This window comes from Podarcis erhardii, assembly GCF_964252035.2.
Source record: "Podarcis erhardii genome assembly, chromosome: 13".
NCBI lineage: Eukaryota > Metazoa > Chordata > Lepidosauria > Squamata > Lacertidae > Podarcis > Podarcis erhardii.
Genome location: NC_138502.1, coordinates 46,097,733 through 46,114,503, shown reverse-complemented (window position 1 = coordinate 46,114,503; position 16,771 = coordinate 46,097,733). Strand labels below are relative to the sequence as shown.

Genomic DNA, 16,771 nt, shown 5'->3' with positions numbered 1-16,771 from the left:
GCTAAGCTGTCAATGGGCTTGCTTCGCAAGACGAAAAAACCGCTATACGAAGAGCCTCACGGAACGGATTAATTTCGTTTTGCGAAGCACCACTGTATTTGCTCCGGTTGGTGGCTTTACTCCTTCCTTTATTCCACAGGGACCCACGTGTTCTGCCCGACAAACTGGGTGACTGAGCAGCCTCACACCTAGATTTTCCCGTAACAATCTGGGTAGTGCTAAAGCACAACAAATCTCAAATTAATCATTGTGGAAGCAGGGCTGAGAGAGGAGAAGCCAGTGGCTTTCACCCCCCCGTAGAGAAAAATGTTTGTCCCTTAGATCTCCGTTCGAAAAAGCAAGGTAGATCCCTTCATTTTCTCCGCATAATCCTCATCAAATCTCTCGCTCTGAGCTACGGTGAATTGGTTTTTCCAGTCACCTGCAATCCCTGTGGAGAAGGAAACCAAAAATCACTACGTGACCATCATAAGGCCTATGTTCTGTTCTGCAGATAACCATCAGCTCTGTAATCATTCTAGCCCAGAGCTAGGTACATTTCAGACCATCGAAATCAAAGTTTTGCGTGGGTTTTGACCCAGATGGCATGGGCACAAACCATTTGCTGGCAGGGTGGGTCAAACAATTCCATTTCCCAGCGCTTGAGACAATTTGCTTTTCTTCAGTAGAAGTAGCTAATAATATCTAACATTAAAGAGCCACGGTTATTTCACTATTATTAGTTTTTAAAAGGGAAGGGAGAGGGAATTGGGAGCAAAGCAATACGTAAAGATTTCACTCTCTGCAGAGAATATAAACTGGTATTGGGGAACAACAAACAGCCCTTTCATGGGGCATGGTGGCTTTTAAAATGAACTGGTAAGACTTGCAAAGAGGAAGTGTTTAATTTTAAAGCACCAGATTCCTGAAAAGCCTTAACAATGTTTTGGGCTAGTCTACACTGACCTCGGGCCCCACACTTTCTAGACACAGGTTCACACATTCAAGCTCCATGTCTGAGCACTTCTCCCTCTTTTTTGCACAGCCGCTTTCCCCAGGAAAACCCGCTCTTCAACGCTGAATCGGAACAAAGGGCAATTCAGGACTTCTGTGGATTGCAGTTTTCTCTGATTCCGCAGTAAAGAGCTGGTTTTCGCTAGGAGAACGCTGGGACGAAGAAGAAGGAGGAGGAGGAGGAGGAGGAGGAGGAGGAGGAGGAGGAAGGAAGGAAGGAAGGAAGGAAGGAAGGAAGGAAGGAAGGAAGGAAGGAAGGAAGGAAGGAAGGAAAGAAAGTGAGCCCCCAGTAAAGAAGATTGGCAAGTCAAATTAATGGAATATGCCAAAATGGCTAAATTAACTGGAAGACTTAGAAATCAAGAAGACAACAAATATAAAAAAAAATGGAAAATGTTTATTGCATATTTAAAAACACTTGTAACATTAAGGAGAATGTTTAAATTTGGAGATAATTAAAGATAAGGAAATTATTGACATGTATAAATTAAGATAATTTATTTAAGAACCGAGGGAGGGAGTGGAGGGATCTGAGGGATCCCAAAATGTGGATTTAATATTGTGTGAAAATGTTTTATTTTCTATTTTTTGTATGTGTGATGATAATGTTTAATTGCAAAAATTAATGTTTTAAAAAATTGAAAAAAATACACGTGTTGTATACGCACAGAAAACTATTACATTTATTAATGTAAGTATTTACAGATCTTGCGAACAAGAATTCTAACTTTCGTATCTATTGATAACTTGAAAATGTGACGTGAAGAAACTCGGCATAATATTAAAATAATCTAAAAGGCGTAAGGATCTTAAATTGCCAATTTTTTAAACTATTGTTCTGTTGTTGTTGTTTTAAAAAAAAACCTCTGGTCCCAATTAACGATTTGTGGGAAGCTGAATGTTGCGAGGTCATATTGCATATAAAGGAGACTGACCTTTTCTCATGAAAGGTGACACACTGTGGTCCATTTGGTCACCTGAAATCATGGTATAGTTTGAAGTGGGGTTCTTCTGCATCTCCTTGAACGACGTATGGTGAAGAATTTTATTCACCACTTCCTCTGAAACCTCCTTTCCCAGAAACCGAATCACCTTCTGTACTTCGCGCTTGCGGTCCTGCAAAAAGAGAGGCAGCGGATGCTTCCTGACTGTCAGTCTTTTGGGGTGGGATTCATTCCCCTGACTATTAGGTCCAGTCGTGGCCGACTCTGGGGTTGCAGCGCTCATCTCGCTTTATTGGCCGAGGGAGCCGGCGTACAGCTTCCGGGTCATGTGCCCAGCATGACTAAGCCGCTTCTGGCGAACCAGAGCAGCGCACAGAAACGCCGTTTACCTTCCTGCCAGAGTGGTACCTATTTATCTACTTGCACTTTAACGTGCTTTTGAACTGCTAGGTTGGCAGGAGCAGGGACCAAGCAACGGGAGCTCACCCCGTCACAGGGATTCGAACCACTGACCTTCTGATCAGCAAGTCCTAGGCTCTGTCAGCAAATTCATTGACATTATTATCTGATTGGCAGTTCTTAGGTGACAAACCCAAAAGATCAGACTTTTGGTAATGAGCAAAAATGACTGGAAAATGCACTAGGGAGTGTGGGATAACACTTGTTTTGATGCAAGACCACCTCAATTCCTGGGAAGCAAATAAGAATAAATGCTCATTAAATAGCCAAACATGTTGTCTGCTCTCCCTAAAAAGAAATCAGCAGGAATGCTCAGTAAACAGGTTGTCTGGGACCATCATGCCTTTAGCATCCGAGGTTTCACACACCTCCTTCATGTCTTCATAGAAGAGATACAGAATATTAGGGTGGGTCTTCTTCTTCTCCCACCATCCTTTCACATGGTCGTACCAGGATCCAAAAGCCACTATAAGGGTAGGGGGAGAGAGACAGGCAAATGCTTCTTTTAAAATTCAGATTACAAAAAAGAATACAGATAGAATATCAATATGAAAAAGAATAAATGGTCAAATATCAAAATAAGGCTACTAAGAAGTAAGTCTGATTGAGCAAACGGACCTTGCTTCTACACGGGCTCTGACTAGATGAGATGGAGGGGGTTCTGCACAATATTTGTTTTCTTTCTTAATTCTTCCAGCTTTGCACATACCACAGAGGCTACCTTTCTATTACAAATATATCACATTTGCTAAACCCCGAGTGTACTATACAGTGGTACCTTGGTTCTTAAACTTAATTCATTCCAGAAGTCTGTTCCAAAACCAAAGCGTTCCAAAACCAAGGTGTGTTTTCCCATAGAAAGTAATGCAAAACGGATTAATCTGTTCCAGATTTTTAAAAATAACCCCTAAAACAGTAATTTAATATGAATTTTACTATCTAACGAGACCATTGATCCATAAAATGAAAGGAATAATCAATGTACTGTACTATAAAATAAATGAAACAGTATTGCAGATGATAAAAATTAAAATTATATTTTTTTTCTTACCTGCACTGATGATAGTCATTGTTTGAATGGGGGGCTTTTATCCATTTCCACAGTCACACAATCAATCAATCAATCAATCAATAGCTGAACTGGGATCCACACAGTCACAAAAACAAATTAATTGAAAAAGCCTCAAAACCACAAACGCAAAATAAATAGCAAAAAAAAAGCACCAAATATAAGCTCCAAATATCACATCAGAACACTGCAACCAGAAAAAGAAGGCTTGAATTACAATGGGGAGGCACAAATTAGCAGCGCAACAGAAAACACAGGGAGACTCAAAACTGAGCACGTTTCGCTTCTGAAAGAAAGTTCCAAAACCGGAACAACTACTTCCGGTTTTGCAGCGTTTGGGTTCCAAGCTGTTTGTGAACTAAGCTGTTTGAAAACCGAGGTACCACTGTATTTTGAATGGCAAATATGTGCAAAGTCGCATTCCTAGTTATATGCAGTTCATATCTAGACTTCTGTTCCTGCATATGAGCAGCAGTTGTGTTGAAAGGCCATTATTGTTTTGTGTCCTGCTTACCACAGACATTAAGGGCAACTCTATTCTTCAGGCTTTAAGGGGTTCAACAGTCTCCCCCTCCTATATGGGGGCCTTTGATATTTTTATTCCCTGGTTGGAGGGGGACCCTATTAGACCCTAACAGAGAATGTTTTGGGACCAAAGCACATACTTCCTTTTAAAACGTGCATCTCTCCCATACGTGAAAGGAAGGAAATTTACAGTGAAAAGGTATCTTTAGGCAAGGAGATACTAACCCCTTCCTCAGAGGTGGTTTTTGGGTAGCGCGGCTGGGCACTGCAGTGAAGGGGGCACCACAACAATGCTATGGAATGGAGTGGGGAGCATCGCACAGGGTGCGGCTGAACTCTGAGAGACCAAAGTCTGCCACCACCTTCCTGATTTTCATCCTAAATCACTATACCTCCACCCCTGTCTTACACATGATGGGAACAGACCTGCCCTTAAGACAGGAGCCTGCTATTTGGCCCTCAACAACAACTTAAGTAAAGGTAAAGGGACCCCTGACCATTAGGTCCAGTCGTGGCCGACTCTGAGGTTGCAGCGCTCATCTCGCTTTATTGGCCAAGGAAGCCGGCGTACAGCATGTGGCCAGCATGACTAAGCCGCTTCTGGCGAACCAGAGCAGCGCACGGAAACACCATTTACCTTCCCGCCGAAGCTGTACCTATTTATCTACTTGCACTTTGACGTGCTTTCGAACTGCTAGGTTGGCAGGAGCAGGGACCGAGCAACGGGAGCTCACCCCGTCACGGGGATTCGAACCGCCAACCTTCTGATTGGCAAGTCCTAGGCTCAGTGGTTTAACCCACAGCGCCACCCGTGTCCCTCCCAACAACAACTTACCAGACTACAAATCCCAGGATTCTTTGGGGGACACCATGACTGTTTAAGAGGAACAAAACTTTTGCCTAACTAAGGACCAGGAGAAGGTCCACAGGTTGTGCTCAGAAATGAAATGTTATTTCCAAGTTCTACCTTCCCCCACCACAAATTTCCCGAGAAACTCATCCCAGGTTCCAGGTTCTGGGTGCATCTTTGCCATCCTGTAGAAGTGGTAATAAGAGACAGCTACATCCTTGGCATTCCTGGCCACATAGATCATCTGTAGGAATGAACATTGAGTGTTTCTGTTAACTGCGGATTTGTCCAAATTTGCAAAATGTACATTTGAAAAACTGATCCTTTTATTGAAAGTCTTAAATTTTAAAAAAAAAAAGTTCTATGTTCTGTACACCCCATTCCTCATTCTTAAATAAATTCATAATGAACTTACTAACTTATAAAAAGGTAAGGCTGCATTTTATGGAATGACATTTTACCCAAATTTCAAAAACATTCCCTATCTCTTTCAACACTGGTGCACACTGTCTGTATTGGCAGTCAAGAATGCTCCCTTTATACCTGCATGAAGTGCCCTGACTATCAAAGTTGACAGATCTGTGAGGTAAATATGGGACCAATACAAATAGTCATTTGCCTCTTTGATACATGATGAAAGATCCCATCTGAAAGGTCCACTAGGTAATTTGGGAAGGTTGGTAAGTTGGAGACATTCCAAGACAGGAAGGATATACAATCATTAGACCAGTGTTTCCCAACCTTGGGCCTCCAGCTGTTTTTGGACTACAACTCCCATCATCCCTAGCTAGCAAGACCAGTGGTCAGGGATGATGGGAATTGTAGTTCAAAAACAGCTGGAGGCCCAAGGTTGGGAAACACTGCATTAGACCAAATGAAGAGTAAACTAGACCTTGAACCTCCTACCCATTCATGTTCCAGTACATGCAAATTCTACCTTTCCTAAGTAGGTTTAGCAAAAGTCAACAGTTTGGGAGTAGAAAGAACAAATATGAAATATTATTAGATGTCAACAATGTACATAATGGGACAACAGTATACACAAATACATAATAAAATGGAATAAAGATATGAAAATTGGAATCTCACAAGATGTATGGCTATTTTTGTTTCAAACAAATGAAAAATCGTTTCGGTTCCTCAAGTGCAACATCCTATGAGAATTGTATAAAGATGGCAGTCCAATGGCAGTGGACTCCATGGAAAAGCAAATCAGGAGATGGGAGATAGATATGTCAAGAGCCAAAAGGGGACTAATAATGTATTTCTTATACCCTGCCCATCTGACTAGATTGCCCCAGACACTCTGGCAGACTTCCAACAAAAATACAGGAACAACCACAGCAAGAACAACATCAATAACGAAAAGCTTCCCGAAAAAGGGCTGCCTGCAAATATCTACTGCAATGCGCTCTATGTGGGGCTACCTTTGAAGGTGACCCAGAAAGTACAATTAATACAGAATGCGGCAGCTAGACTGGTGACTGGGAGCGGCCACCAAGACCACATAACACCGGTCTTGAAAGACCTACACTGGCTCCCAGTATGTTTCCGAGCACAATTCAATGTGTTGGTGCTGACCTTTAAAGCCCTAACAGCCTCGGTCCAGTATATCTGAAGGAGCATCTCCACCCCCATCGTTCTGCCCTGACACTGAGGTCCAGCGCTGGGGGCCATCTGGCGGTTCCCTCGCTGCGAGAAGTGAGGTTACCGGGAACCAGGCAGTGGGCCTTCTCAGTAGTGGCACCTGCCCTGTGGAACGCCCTCCCTTCAGATGTCAAAGAGAAAAATAACTACCAAACTTTTAGAAGTCATCTAAAGGCAGCCCTGTTTAGGGAAGCTTTTAATGTTTAATAGGTTATTGTATTTTAGTGTTTTGTTGGAAGCCGCCCAGAGTGGCTGGGGGAACCCAGCCAGATGGGCAGGGTATAAATAAATTATTATTATTATTATTATTATTATTATTATTATTATTATTATTATTATTATTGCAGTGAGGGAACAACCAGGAGCCTTGGCTCTGAAACTCAGTGTCTGGTCTGAACAATGCGGGTGGAGATGCTCCTTCAGGTACGCAGGACTCCTTGATCATTCAAAGAATCAAATCCAAGGCTGAAGCAAATTCAGAAATTGTTCAGTCAGAATGCGTAGTCAGGCAAAAGTAAGCATTAGCGTCTGTAGTGCATCCTAATAAAAAGCAGATTTATTTTACCTTGCAACCATTTTCCCAAAAGGACTCGGGGACAAGTTGCACTGGGAGGTGAGTCTTAACTAGTCGCGGAGAAGGTATCACAGCAAGTTGTTCTACACCTTGAAAACATAGAGAAAATAATTAAAGTGGGCCGGGGACAAAAACATTTGAAAAAATAATTTCTTCTGGCCTGGTCTAGAGATGCACCTGAATTCTTGCACAGGTGGAATTTGTCAGTGAATTTGTGGGTCTACCCATGAAGACTTGCCCAGCTAAAACAGGTTATTTGCCAATGACAGGGGCTCTAACATCCCAATAACTGCACAGAGCTCACCTGTTGCTTTCTTTAAAAAAAAAAATTAATTGATTTTTTTCCATGTATACTTCTTCTAACAACATATCTACCATTTACAACATATATTTGAAATACTTTATTGTCACTTGTTCAACTTGTAATACAGTAAAGGCTTTACCATTAATAATGTCAGGAATAATCAGCTCCATGAAAGGAACACGATTGAAAATGGCATCTCGTTTACACTTTTCCACATCTGCATCATTGTAAATCATGTCCAGAATCTCACTGACCCAGGTTGTGCCTGAAAATGTAAATGTATGTGCAAATTAGATAAAATTACCCACAGAGTAATTTTAGCATAAGGTATCAGCTGGGTTTGTAAAATGGGTATAGATTGCGGGCACTGCACATAAGCTTAGAAGGGAGTCCTTTAAAATCAGCTGATTAATACAGAAAAGGAATACAGGAAAATTGGTTTTAATTCAAACTGAACATTACTCAGCTTCCTGTGAAGCTTAGCTATCGTTAAAAACAAACAAAGAAAGAAAATCTATCCTTTAGAGTTGTGAAGATATGCTTGAAGCTTCCTGTGAAATTCCTCTGAAGTTGTGGAGCTGTCTCTGATGACGGTACAAATTCTGGTGCAGAATTCAGTGGCCAGGATACTCACCAGGGCAAGACAGTTTGAGCATACAGTTGTGAGCATTAAACGCCCATTTGCAGATAGTAAACTCAGACCTTTACAGCAGAATGCAGCAATCTTGCTTCGACTGCGCTGGCTGCCAGTTAGTTTCCAGGCCCAATTCAATACGCTGGTTTTGACCTATAAAGCCTTAAAACGGCTCAGGACTGCAATACCTCAAGGACCTCTTCTGCCCATATGAACCGACTTGGCTCCTACATTCAACATCTGTGGCCTTTTTTCATGTGCCTCCTCCGTGAGAGCGTGGCAAGATGTTGTTGTTGTTTAGTCGTTTAGTCTGTCCGACTCTTCGTGACCCCATGGACCAGAGCACGCCAGGCACTCCTGTCTTCCACTGCCTCCCGCAGTTTAGTCAAACTGATGCTGGTAGCTTCAAGCACACTGTCCAACCATCTCGTCCTCTGTCGTCCCCTTCTCCTTGTGCCCTCCATCTTTCCCAACATCAGGGTCTTTTCCAGGGAGTCTTCTCTTCTCATGAGGTGGCCAAAGTATTGGAGCCTCAGCTTCAGGATCTGTCCTTCCAATGAGCACTCAGGGCTGATTTCCTTAAGAATGGATACGTCTGATCTTCTTGCAGTCCATTGGACTCTCAAGAATCTCATGCAGCACCATAATTCAAAAGCATCAATTCTTCGGCGATCAGCCTTCTTTATGGTCCAGCTCTCACTTCCATACATCACTACTGGGAAAACCATGGCTTTAACAAGATGAGTACAGGCCTTTTCTGAGGTGTTTATGGAATGCTCTATCCCTAGGGAGGCTCGCCTGGCTCCTTTGTAACATATCTTTAGGCACCAAGCAAAAACATTCCTCTTCTCGCAGGCCCTTGTTCAGTTAAACAATCTAGGGACTTTTAATCTGGAGATGGGCATTGGTTTTCTTTGTAACTATGCTTTGCAGGTGGCTGACCTTTAAAGCCCTAAACAGCCTCGGTCCTGTATACCTGAAGGAGCATCTCCACCTCCATCATTCAGCCCGGACACTGAGGTCCAGCGCCAAGGGCCTTCTGGCGGTTCCCTCATTGTGAGAAGTCAAGTTACAGAGAGCCAGACAGAGGGCCTTCTTGGTAGTGGCCCCTGCTCTGTGGAACACCCTCCCTTCAGATGTCAAGGAAATAAGCAGCTATCCTATTTTTAAAAGACATCTGAAGGCAGCCCTGTTTAGGGAAGTTTTTAATATTTAATGCTGTATTGTTTTTAACACTCAATTGGGAGCCACCCAGAGTGGCTGGGGGAACTCAGCCAGATGGGTGGGATATTGTTGTTGTTGTTGTTGTTGTTATGTGTTTTAATATTGTAAACTGCCCTATGACCCTCCGATAAAGGGTGGCATAAAAACCCTAACCTACTTTGGGAGGCCGTGTTTGTCAGCCCACAGCCCTGGTGCCATTTACTGGAAACAGAACTTGGAGCAAGAACTAGATCTGGAAGCTGGAATCTGAAGGGCAGCAGGAAGAAAGCTGGTGTTGCACATCCCCATTCTTTTTTTATGTCAGAAGAAAGCTCTGGCATGAGCACAAACAGTCCCAGTCTCAGGCCATAAGGTCTGCCATTCCAAACCCTGGAGCCCCTGACAATTAACATAAGGCGCAGATTACAGCAACAACCAAGGCAACATTTTTCCACCTTCGCCGCATCAAGCAGTTGGTCCCTTACCTTTCCCGCCCCGACCTGGCCACAGTGATCCATGCGACGGTCATCTCCAGGCTTGACTACTGTAATTCGCTCTACGTGGGGCTGCCCTTGAAGCTGTCCCAGAAACTCCAGCGGGTGCAGAATGCTGCAGTGAGGCTCCTCACGGGGTCTCTGCCATGGGAGCATATTCACCCAGTGCTTTTCCAGCTGCACTGGCTCCCGGTGGAGTACAGGGTCAGATTTAAGGTGCTGCTTTTGACCTTTAAAGCCCTTCACGTTCTAGGACCCTCGTACCTACAGGACCGCCTCTCCTGGTATGCCCCACGGAGAGCCTCAAGGTCCATAAATAGCAACACCCTAGAGGTCCCGGGCCCTAAGGAAGTCAGATTAGCCTCAACCAGAGGCAGGGTCTTTTCAACACTGGCTCCAGCCTGTTGGAACGCTCTGCCTCATGAGACCAGGGCCCTGCAGGATCTGATTTCTTTCCGCAGGGCCTGTAAGACAGAGTTGTTCTGCCTGGCCTTTGGCTTGGAGCCAATTTGATTCCCACCCCCTCTTTCTTTTTTCTTTGCCTTTCTCCTCCTGCGATGAGGCGACATTTTAATATTTTAATGTTTCCATATTTTAATGTTGTATTTTAATTTTGTTTTTAAGTTGTATTCATTCAACTTGTTTTTATTATTGCTTGTTAGCCACCCTGAGCCTGGCCTTGGCTGGGGAGGGCGGGGTATAAATAAGAATTATTATTATTATTATTATTATTATTATTATTATTACTACTACTTTGGCACAAAAGAAGGAGCTGCCATCCAACAAGGGATTCTTAGAGATGAATCCAATGGGAGAAGACAGCTCAACATGGCATGGAAGTGACCTTGCATGGTCATCATGAGTGTCATGGGCAAAGATGTAGCAGTCTGACAACTGCCAGCCACATATTCTCATTTGACATGGCAATCTCACAAACACTGTCAGGATTCCTGGCAGAAGTGCATATTTTTCAAGCAACATTTTGCAGCATGTAACTAGACTGAACCCCACTCCTGTAGATGTCCCAATTCCCTGCAACAAATAAGTTGTGCGTTCTATACATTAAACATAAAAATCCAGGGAAGCCCTTAGGCACAGGCACCTGATTTTGGGTAGGTGGCAATCAGAAGATCATCTTTCTTGGCCTGGAAGTTCTCCACCTGGCTCCATGCCTCAGCGATGCTCCAGAACAAGGCAACACCATGAACATCTACCAGTTGCCGCCTGAAGATACCTTCATTCGACTCCATCCTGTGGCAAGGAAGAAGAGGAAGAAGTAGCAAACAGCAACAGCTTACATGTGTATGAAGCCTTCTTTTTTGATTTCAGTAATGGACATATTGCATATTCCAAAACTATCTAAAACACAGCAACATTGCAGTGGTTCAACATAGACAATTTTCTTCTGTTATCAGTGAAAGAAACGGGCTTGAAACATATCGATAACTCGTCTCCCAATTACATATGTGTTTCAAATTGTGGAAATTAAATCACGGAATTGATTTTTTAAAGGTCCGTATAGTAAAAGCTATGGTTTTCCCAGTAGTGATGTATGGAAGTGAGAGCTGGACCATAAAGAAGGCTGATCGCCGAAGAATTGGTGCTTTTGAATTATGGTGCTGGAGGAGACTCTTGAGAGTCCCATGGACTGCAAGAAGATCAAACCTCTCCATTCTTAAGGAAATCAGCCCTGAGTGCTCGCTGGAAGGACAGATCGTGAAGCTGAAGCTCCAATACTTTGGCCACCTCATGAGAAGGTGGAAAAGACCCTTATGTTGGGAAAGATGGAGGGCACAAGGAGAAGGGGACAACAGAGGACGAGATGGTTGGATGGTGTTCTCGAAGCTACCAGCATGAGTTTGACCAAACTGCGGGAGGCAGTGGAAGACAGGAGCGCCTGGCGTGCTCTGGTCCATGGGGTCACGAAGAGTCGGACACGACTAAAGAGTCAGACATGACTAAACGACTAAACAACAACAATTGATTTTATGGTTTTTCACAGCCAAAGGTACACCTTAGTTATGAAATCCTTTGTTGGCATTACACGGGAAGGATTACCTGCAATGAATACGTCCCACCGAATAGAATAGAAAAGAAAAGAAAACCATTGTGATGTAAAGAATATTATGGCGTTGAAATCCCTAGCAGCTGTGAATAATCTTGTGCACAGAAATCCAGCAGACTCATACTTTGTGGTGGCTTAAGGTGCCCTTCATAATGTCAGGAGGTGTTGGTTTGCACTGACATCATTGTTTACTTAATGATAGGAGAGGACCCTGGAGATTAGCGCATTCCAGAAGCGGCACATTAATGAGACTCTCAGCTATGGCAAGCTTTTATTAATCCATGTTTACAACCACCCATGGAATTTGGGCAAGGGGAATTTCACAAATTATATGGAGGCAAACCCCTGGATTTGCCACAAAAGGTACCCCCAGAGCAACAACCAACCAAACTCCTTGGTTAGTGGCCCTCTCCCGTGTGAAGTGGCCTTAAAACTTATAATAAAGGCTTTGTAATTGCAGGGTTATAAAAAACAAAAACAAAATAAGCTTCTGGGCTGCTTGAACCTCTGCCCATTTGAGGGCCGGACTCGATCAGACATGGGAGATTTGTGAATAGACTCTTCTAATATCTTGTTTGTTTAGAAGTGTCAATAACAGCAAGGAGGTTATTTGGATTGGGGATATAGCTCTGGGAAAGCAGAACTTTAATTTCTGCCCCAGGAGTCGCCACCCCTTCTAAAATCCCCCCACAACTGCTACTTGCAGAGGCAAAAGAAACAGGTAACCAGTGGCCCCCCAGAAGTTATGGGATGCCAGCTGCCATCAGCCTTAGCAAGCATGGCCAATGGCCAGGGAATAGGGAGCTGTGGTTCAGCAACATCTAGGGAGCCAAAGTTTCCTCAGCTCTCTTCTAGAAGAATGGCTGGATTATTTCCAGAGGTAAGAACTGTTAAATTGTGGGTGAACATATCAGACGACACAGCGATTCTTCAAACAGCTCTTGTTTATTCACAGGCCAGAACAGAACTGAACTGAAGGGTTCAGCCAGCCTGCTTATATAGAGCTCTAGTACAACGTAACTGTAACAACTTTCTGTAACTATCCCTTATTTGCATATGTGGACCTGAACTATCTACAGTATCCCCGTGCTGGCCCAGGGTGAGAACTTCAGTACATATCAAGAACAGAAATTGACACCAACCATTCTGAATTTACACTACCGATTTGTCTTTCCTCTCTCCAAAGTTGGTGATGCTGGCTTCTACTTGTCCCCATGCCATATCATGGATATCATTGCAGCAGTGCTGGGGAGCAGCTCCTGTGTGGAGCAAGAAAACGAGCCCCGGACATAGGGAACCTGCCCAAAATGCATACTTCAAAAGAAATTATTTCTGTGTCGCAGAATTTCCTTTGAGCAGAGAAAAGAAAGGCACACAACTGAACTGCTTCTCTCCCACACCTCTGTTGTGCTCCTGTGGAGATCAAACCTGTGGGGATTATCTCTTGCATAACGATGTTATCCAATGCTGTTTTATCCCCTTCTTCAAGGGGAGCAAGTTACACCACTTACACACGGTACATTTAAAACATATTATTTCTTGCAAAGAATCATGGGAGCTGTAAGTTGCCCCTCACAGAGCTACAATTCCCAGCATGCCTAGCAAACAACATGGGGGGAATAAAGTGCATTAAAGCAAAAGGTAAAGGACCCCGGACGGTTAAGTCCAGTCAAAGGCGACTATGGGGTTGTGGCGCTCATCTTGCTTTTAGGTCGAGGGAGCTGACGTTTGTCCACAGACAGCTTTCCGGGTCATGTGGCCAGCAGGACTAAACCGCTTCTGGTGCAACGGAACACCATGACAAGTGCCAGAGTGCACAGAAATGCCAGTTACCTTCCTGCCACATTGGTACCTATTTATCTACTTGCACCGTTGTGCTTTCAAACTGCTAGGTTGGCAGGAGCTGGGACAGAGCAATGGGAGCTCACCCTGTCACGGGGATTCGAACCGCCGACCTTCCACCGTATGGACCGTACGGACACCGTAACGGAAACCAGAGTGTGAGTTTTGCATGATGCAGGAAAGGGCCAGATCCTTGGGTTTTTCATATTTTGAATGCGCCCGCCCCTGCACCACCTCCCTGCCCCGCACTGCTGACGGCATACATGTCCTCTTTTTTGCTTTTCAAAATATGGCAGCCCTACTCATTCCTTCACCATAATCTCGCCTCTATATGTGAAGAAATAGCAAGAAGGGAGGCTGTGCGGATAGGGGCATAGACCAGGAAGACCTTAATTAAAATCTCTGCTTAGCCCAAAGGTTGTTGAGTGATCTTGGACCAATCATCATTTCTCAGTCTAACCTACCTTACATAGTTGTTTTGTGATAATCCTAACCCTGGGTTTCTCGCCGTAAGGGTGGGATAAAAACGTAACCCATTAAATAAAGCCATGCCTTATTCCTGCAAGCCTATTCAAGTTATTCCCATAATGTTGAACTCAGCCAATATGCTTTACTCGCAAATGGAGCTTTAAAGGCACCCCTGACCGCTAAGTCCAGTCACAGACGACTCTGGAGTTGCAGTGCTCATTTCGCTTTACTGGCCAAGGGAGTTGGCGTTTGTCCACAGACAGCTTCCGGGTCACATGGCCAGCATGACTAAGCTGCTTCTAGTGAACCAGAGCAGCGCACGGAAACGCCGTTTACCTTCCCGCCGGAGCGGTACCTGTTTATCTACTTGCACTTGACATGCTTTTGAACTGCTGGGTTGGCAGGAGCAGGGACCGAGCAACGGGAGCTCACCCCGTCGCGGGGTTTAGAACTGCCGACCTTCTGATCGGCAAGCCCTAGGCTCAGTGGTTTAGACCACAGAGCCACCCGCGCTCAATTGATAGGAAATTGATAGGAAAGCTGTCATTGCCCTGATGACAGATGAAAAACTGTGGGTGGAGACAGGGCTGGATTTAGGTTTGATGAGTTACTGAAGGTAATGGGGCCCTTTATATGTCCAGCCTAGCAGTTCGAAAGCACCCCCGGGTGCAAGTAGATAAATAGGGATCGCTTACTGGCGGGAAGGTAAACGGCGTTTCCGTGTGCTGCGCTGGCTCGCCAGATGCAGCTTTGTCATGCTGGCCACGTGACCCAGAAGTGTCTCCGGTCAGCGCTGGCCCCCGGCCTCTTGAGTGAGATGGGCGCACCAACCCCAGAGTCTGTCAAGACTAGCCTGTACGGGCAGGGGTACCTTTACCTTTATATGTCCAGCTGTCGTTTGTCAACAACAAATTGCCCCTGTTTTTTGTTGTTGAATATATGCTATATGGTAATTTATGGACCTAATAGGTATCTAAAACCATTTGCACATAACAAAATATGTATTTTATCGAAGTAATTGTTGAACTGAAATACAATTAATAAGAAGTATATTAATAGTGAAATTCAATTAAGAAGAAGTGTATTAAAAGTGATAGTGATATTTTAGTGAGCAGGCTAGCAGGCGGAGCCCATTGCTTACACCATAGGAGCCTACACAACACAAAACTCTGTTGCTGTATGGAGGTTTCATCTTATTTGTTTTTTATCTTATATTTTGGAAATGTACATCCAGGTTTTTTTTCCTTTAATTTTTTGGGGGGCCCCCCAAGAGAGTTGGGGCCCTAAGCTATAGCTTGTTTAGCTTATACATAAATCTGGCACTGGGTGGAGAGAGTAAGCCCTGCAATGCTAGAGTCTTGCACCATCAGCCTTAAGGAGATGATCATGAGTAAGATATAGATGGCGATACAGACAAAAATAACTCACTGTCTCCATGACTAAATTGGTGAGCAATCAGTTGTTTGGGAAACGACATGCCCACTACTATGAATTTGTGTTGTCATCGATATCTAGATGGAACCTGTTTCTAAAGCCACCTTCAGCTGAGTTGCAGCCACATAAGGCTAGCCTCTCCGCTAGTGGCAACCACCCTCTAACCCCCATAAAGAGAAGGACGGAAAGTGCCCCTCGATGGCGAAACCTCCAGTAGTCTTGTTCCACAGAAAATGAGCAAATATTGTTACCCTTAAATCAAATCTGTTTCTGAGTGGGCCTTCAAGAGAGCCCTGCGGCTGCACTGAAGGAGCTTGAAGCACCTTGCCGGTAATTTCATTACAAAAGAAGCTTGCTTACCTGTAGTTAGTTTAGTTCTGCAAGATGCAACTAATATATGGTGTACTCAAAGTGCAGTACGAGTTTGGTAGCTGATCTGAAGCCACAATTCCAACTCCTTGAAGCCTTTGTGAGCGAATTCGTTGCTTTCACCTCTCAGCCAGGCGTCAGACTGCACAGACTTTTCTCTCAAACAGGTTGCACTGCTCTAGCGGTAGATTTCAACGTTCCCAGGAGAAGCTAGCTTAAACACGGAAATAAAAAGCTTTATGACTGCAGTGTAAAGGTGCCTATAGAGGGTTTTTTTTAATGGGGGGTTTTTTTATGACATAGTCCAAACTCGTATCACACTGATAACAGAAGCCTTGAGATCGAATAAAAGGAACAGGGAGCTTTAATTCATGAAGTAATCTGATCAAATGCTTGCATGGGCACAACCGCCAGACATTTCTCCATATAATATTTCATATTTATAAGTTTGCCCTTCTGACTGTGCTCGTCCAGGTGCATTAGAGACTGTTGGAGTGTCTGGAGGCGGTTGGAGGATGGATGGCGGCTAACAGATTGAGGTTGAATCCTGACAAGACAGAAGTACTTCTTTTTGGGGGGACAGGAGGTGGGCAGGTGTGGAGGACTCCCTGGTCCTGAATGGGGTAACTGTGCCCCTGAAGGAGGAGGTGCACAGCCTGGGAGTCATTCTGGACTCACAGCTGTCCATGGAGGTCAATTCTGTGTCCAGGGCAGCTGTTTACCTGCTCCATCTGGTACGCAGGCTGAGACCCTACCTGCTCGCAGACTGTCTCACCAGTCAGCCCTGTTTAGGGAAGCTTTTAATGTTTGATAGGTTATTGTATTTTAGTGTTTTGTTTAAGACGCCCAGAGTGGCTGGGGAAACCCAGCCAGATGGACGGGGTATAAATAATAAAT

General features: G+C 44.3%; 1 protein-coding gene and 1 long non-coding RNA gene across 3 annotated transcripts in view; both read right to left on the bottom strand.

Moving 5' to 3' along the window:
- The window catches only part of LOC309327231, a 99,487-nt gene that overhangs the window by 1,264 nt on the left and 81,452 nt on the right, over positions 1 to 16,771 (bottom strand). The gene's annotated exons all lie outside the window — the stretch shown is intronic.
- Positions 102 to 16,071, bottom strand: LOC309327192 (sulfotransferase 1 family member D1-like). Of its 2 annotated transcripts, XM_081836352.1 has the most exons (9): positions 15,866 to 16,071; positions 12,904 to 13,059; positions 10,799 to 10,947; positions 7,505 to 7,630; positions 7,053 to 7,150; positions 4,958 to 5,084; positions 2,765 to 2,862; positions 1,929 to 2,109; positions 102 to 430 (listed from the first exon to the last, which is right to left on the bottom strand). In XM_081836352.1, the coding sequence occupies exons 2-9, from the start codon at positions 12,975 to 12,977 to the stop codon at positions 318 to 320; spliced, it is 966 nt and encodes a 321-aa protein (XP_081692478.1). In that variant the 5' UTR covers positions 12,978 to 13,059; positions 15,866 to 16,071; the 3' UTR covers positions 102 to 317. The 2 variants fall into 2 exon arrangements, with proteins under 2 accessions (XP_081692478.1, XP_081692479.1); XM_081836353.1 differs by lacking the exon at positions 12,904 to 13,059 and having other exon boundaries at positions 15,866 to 16,069.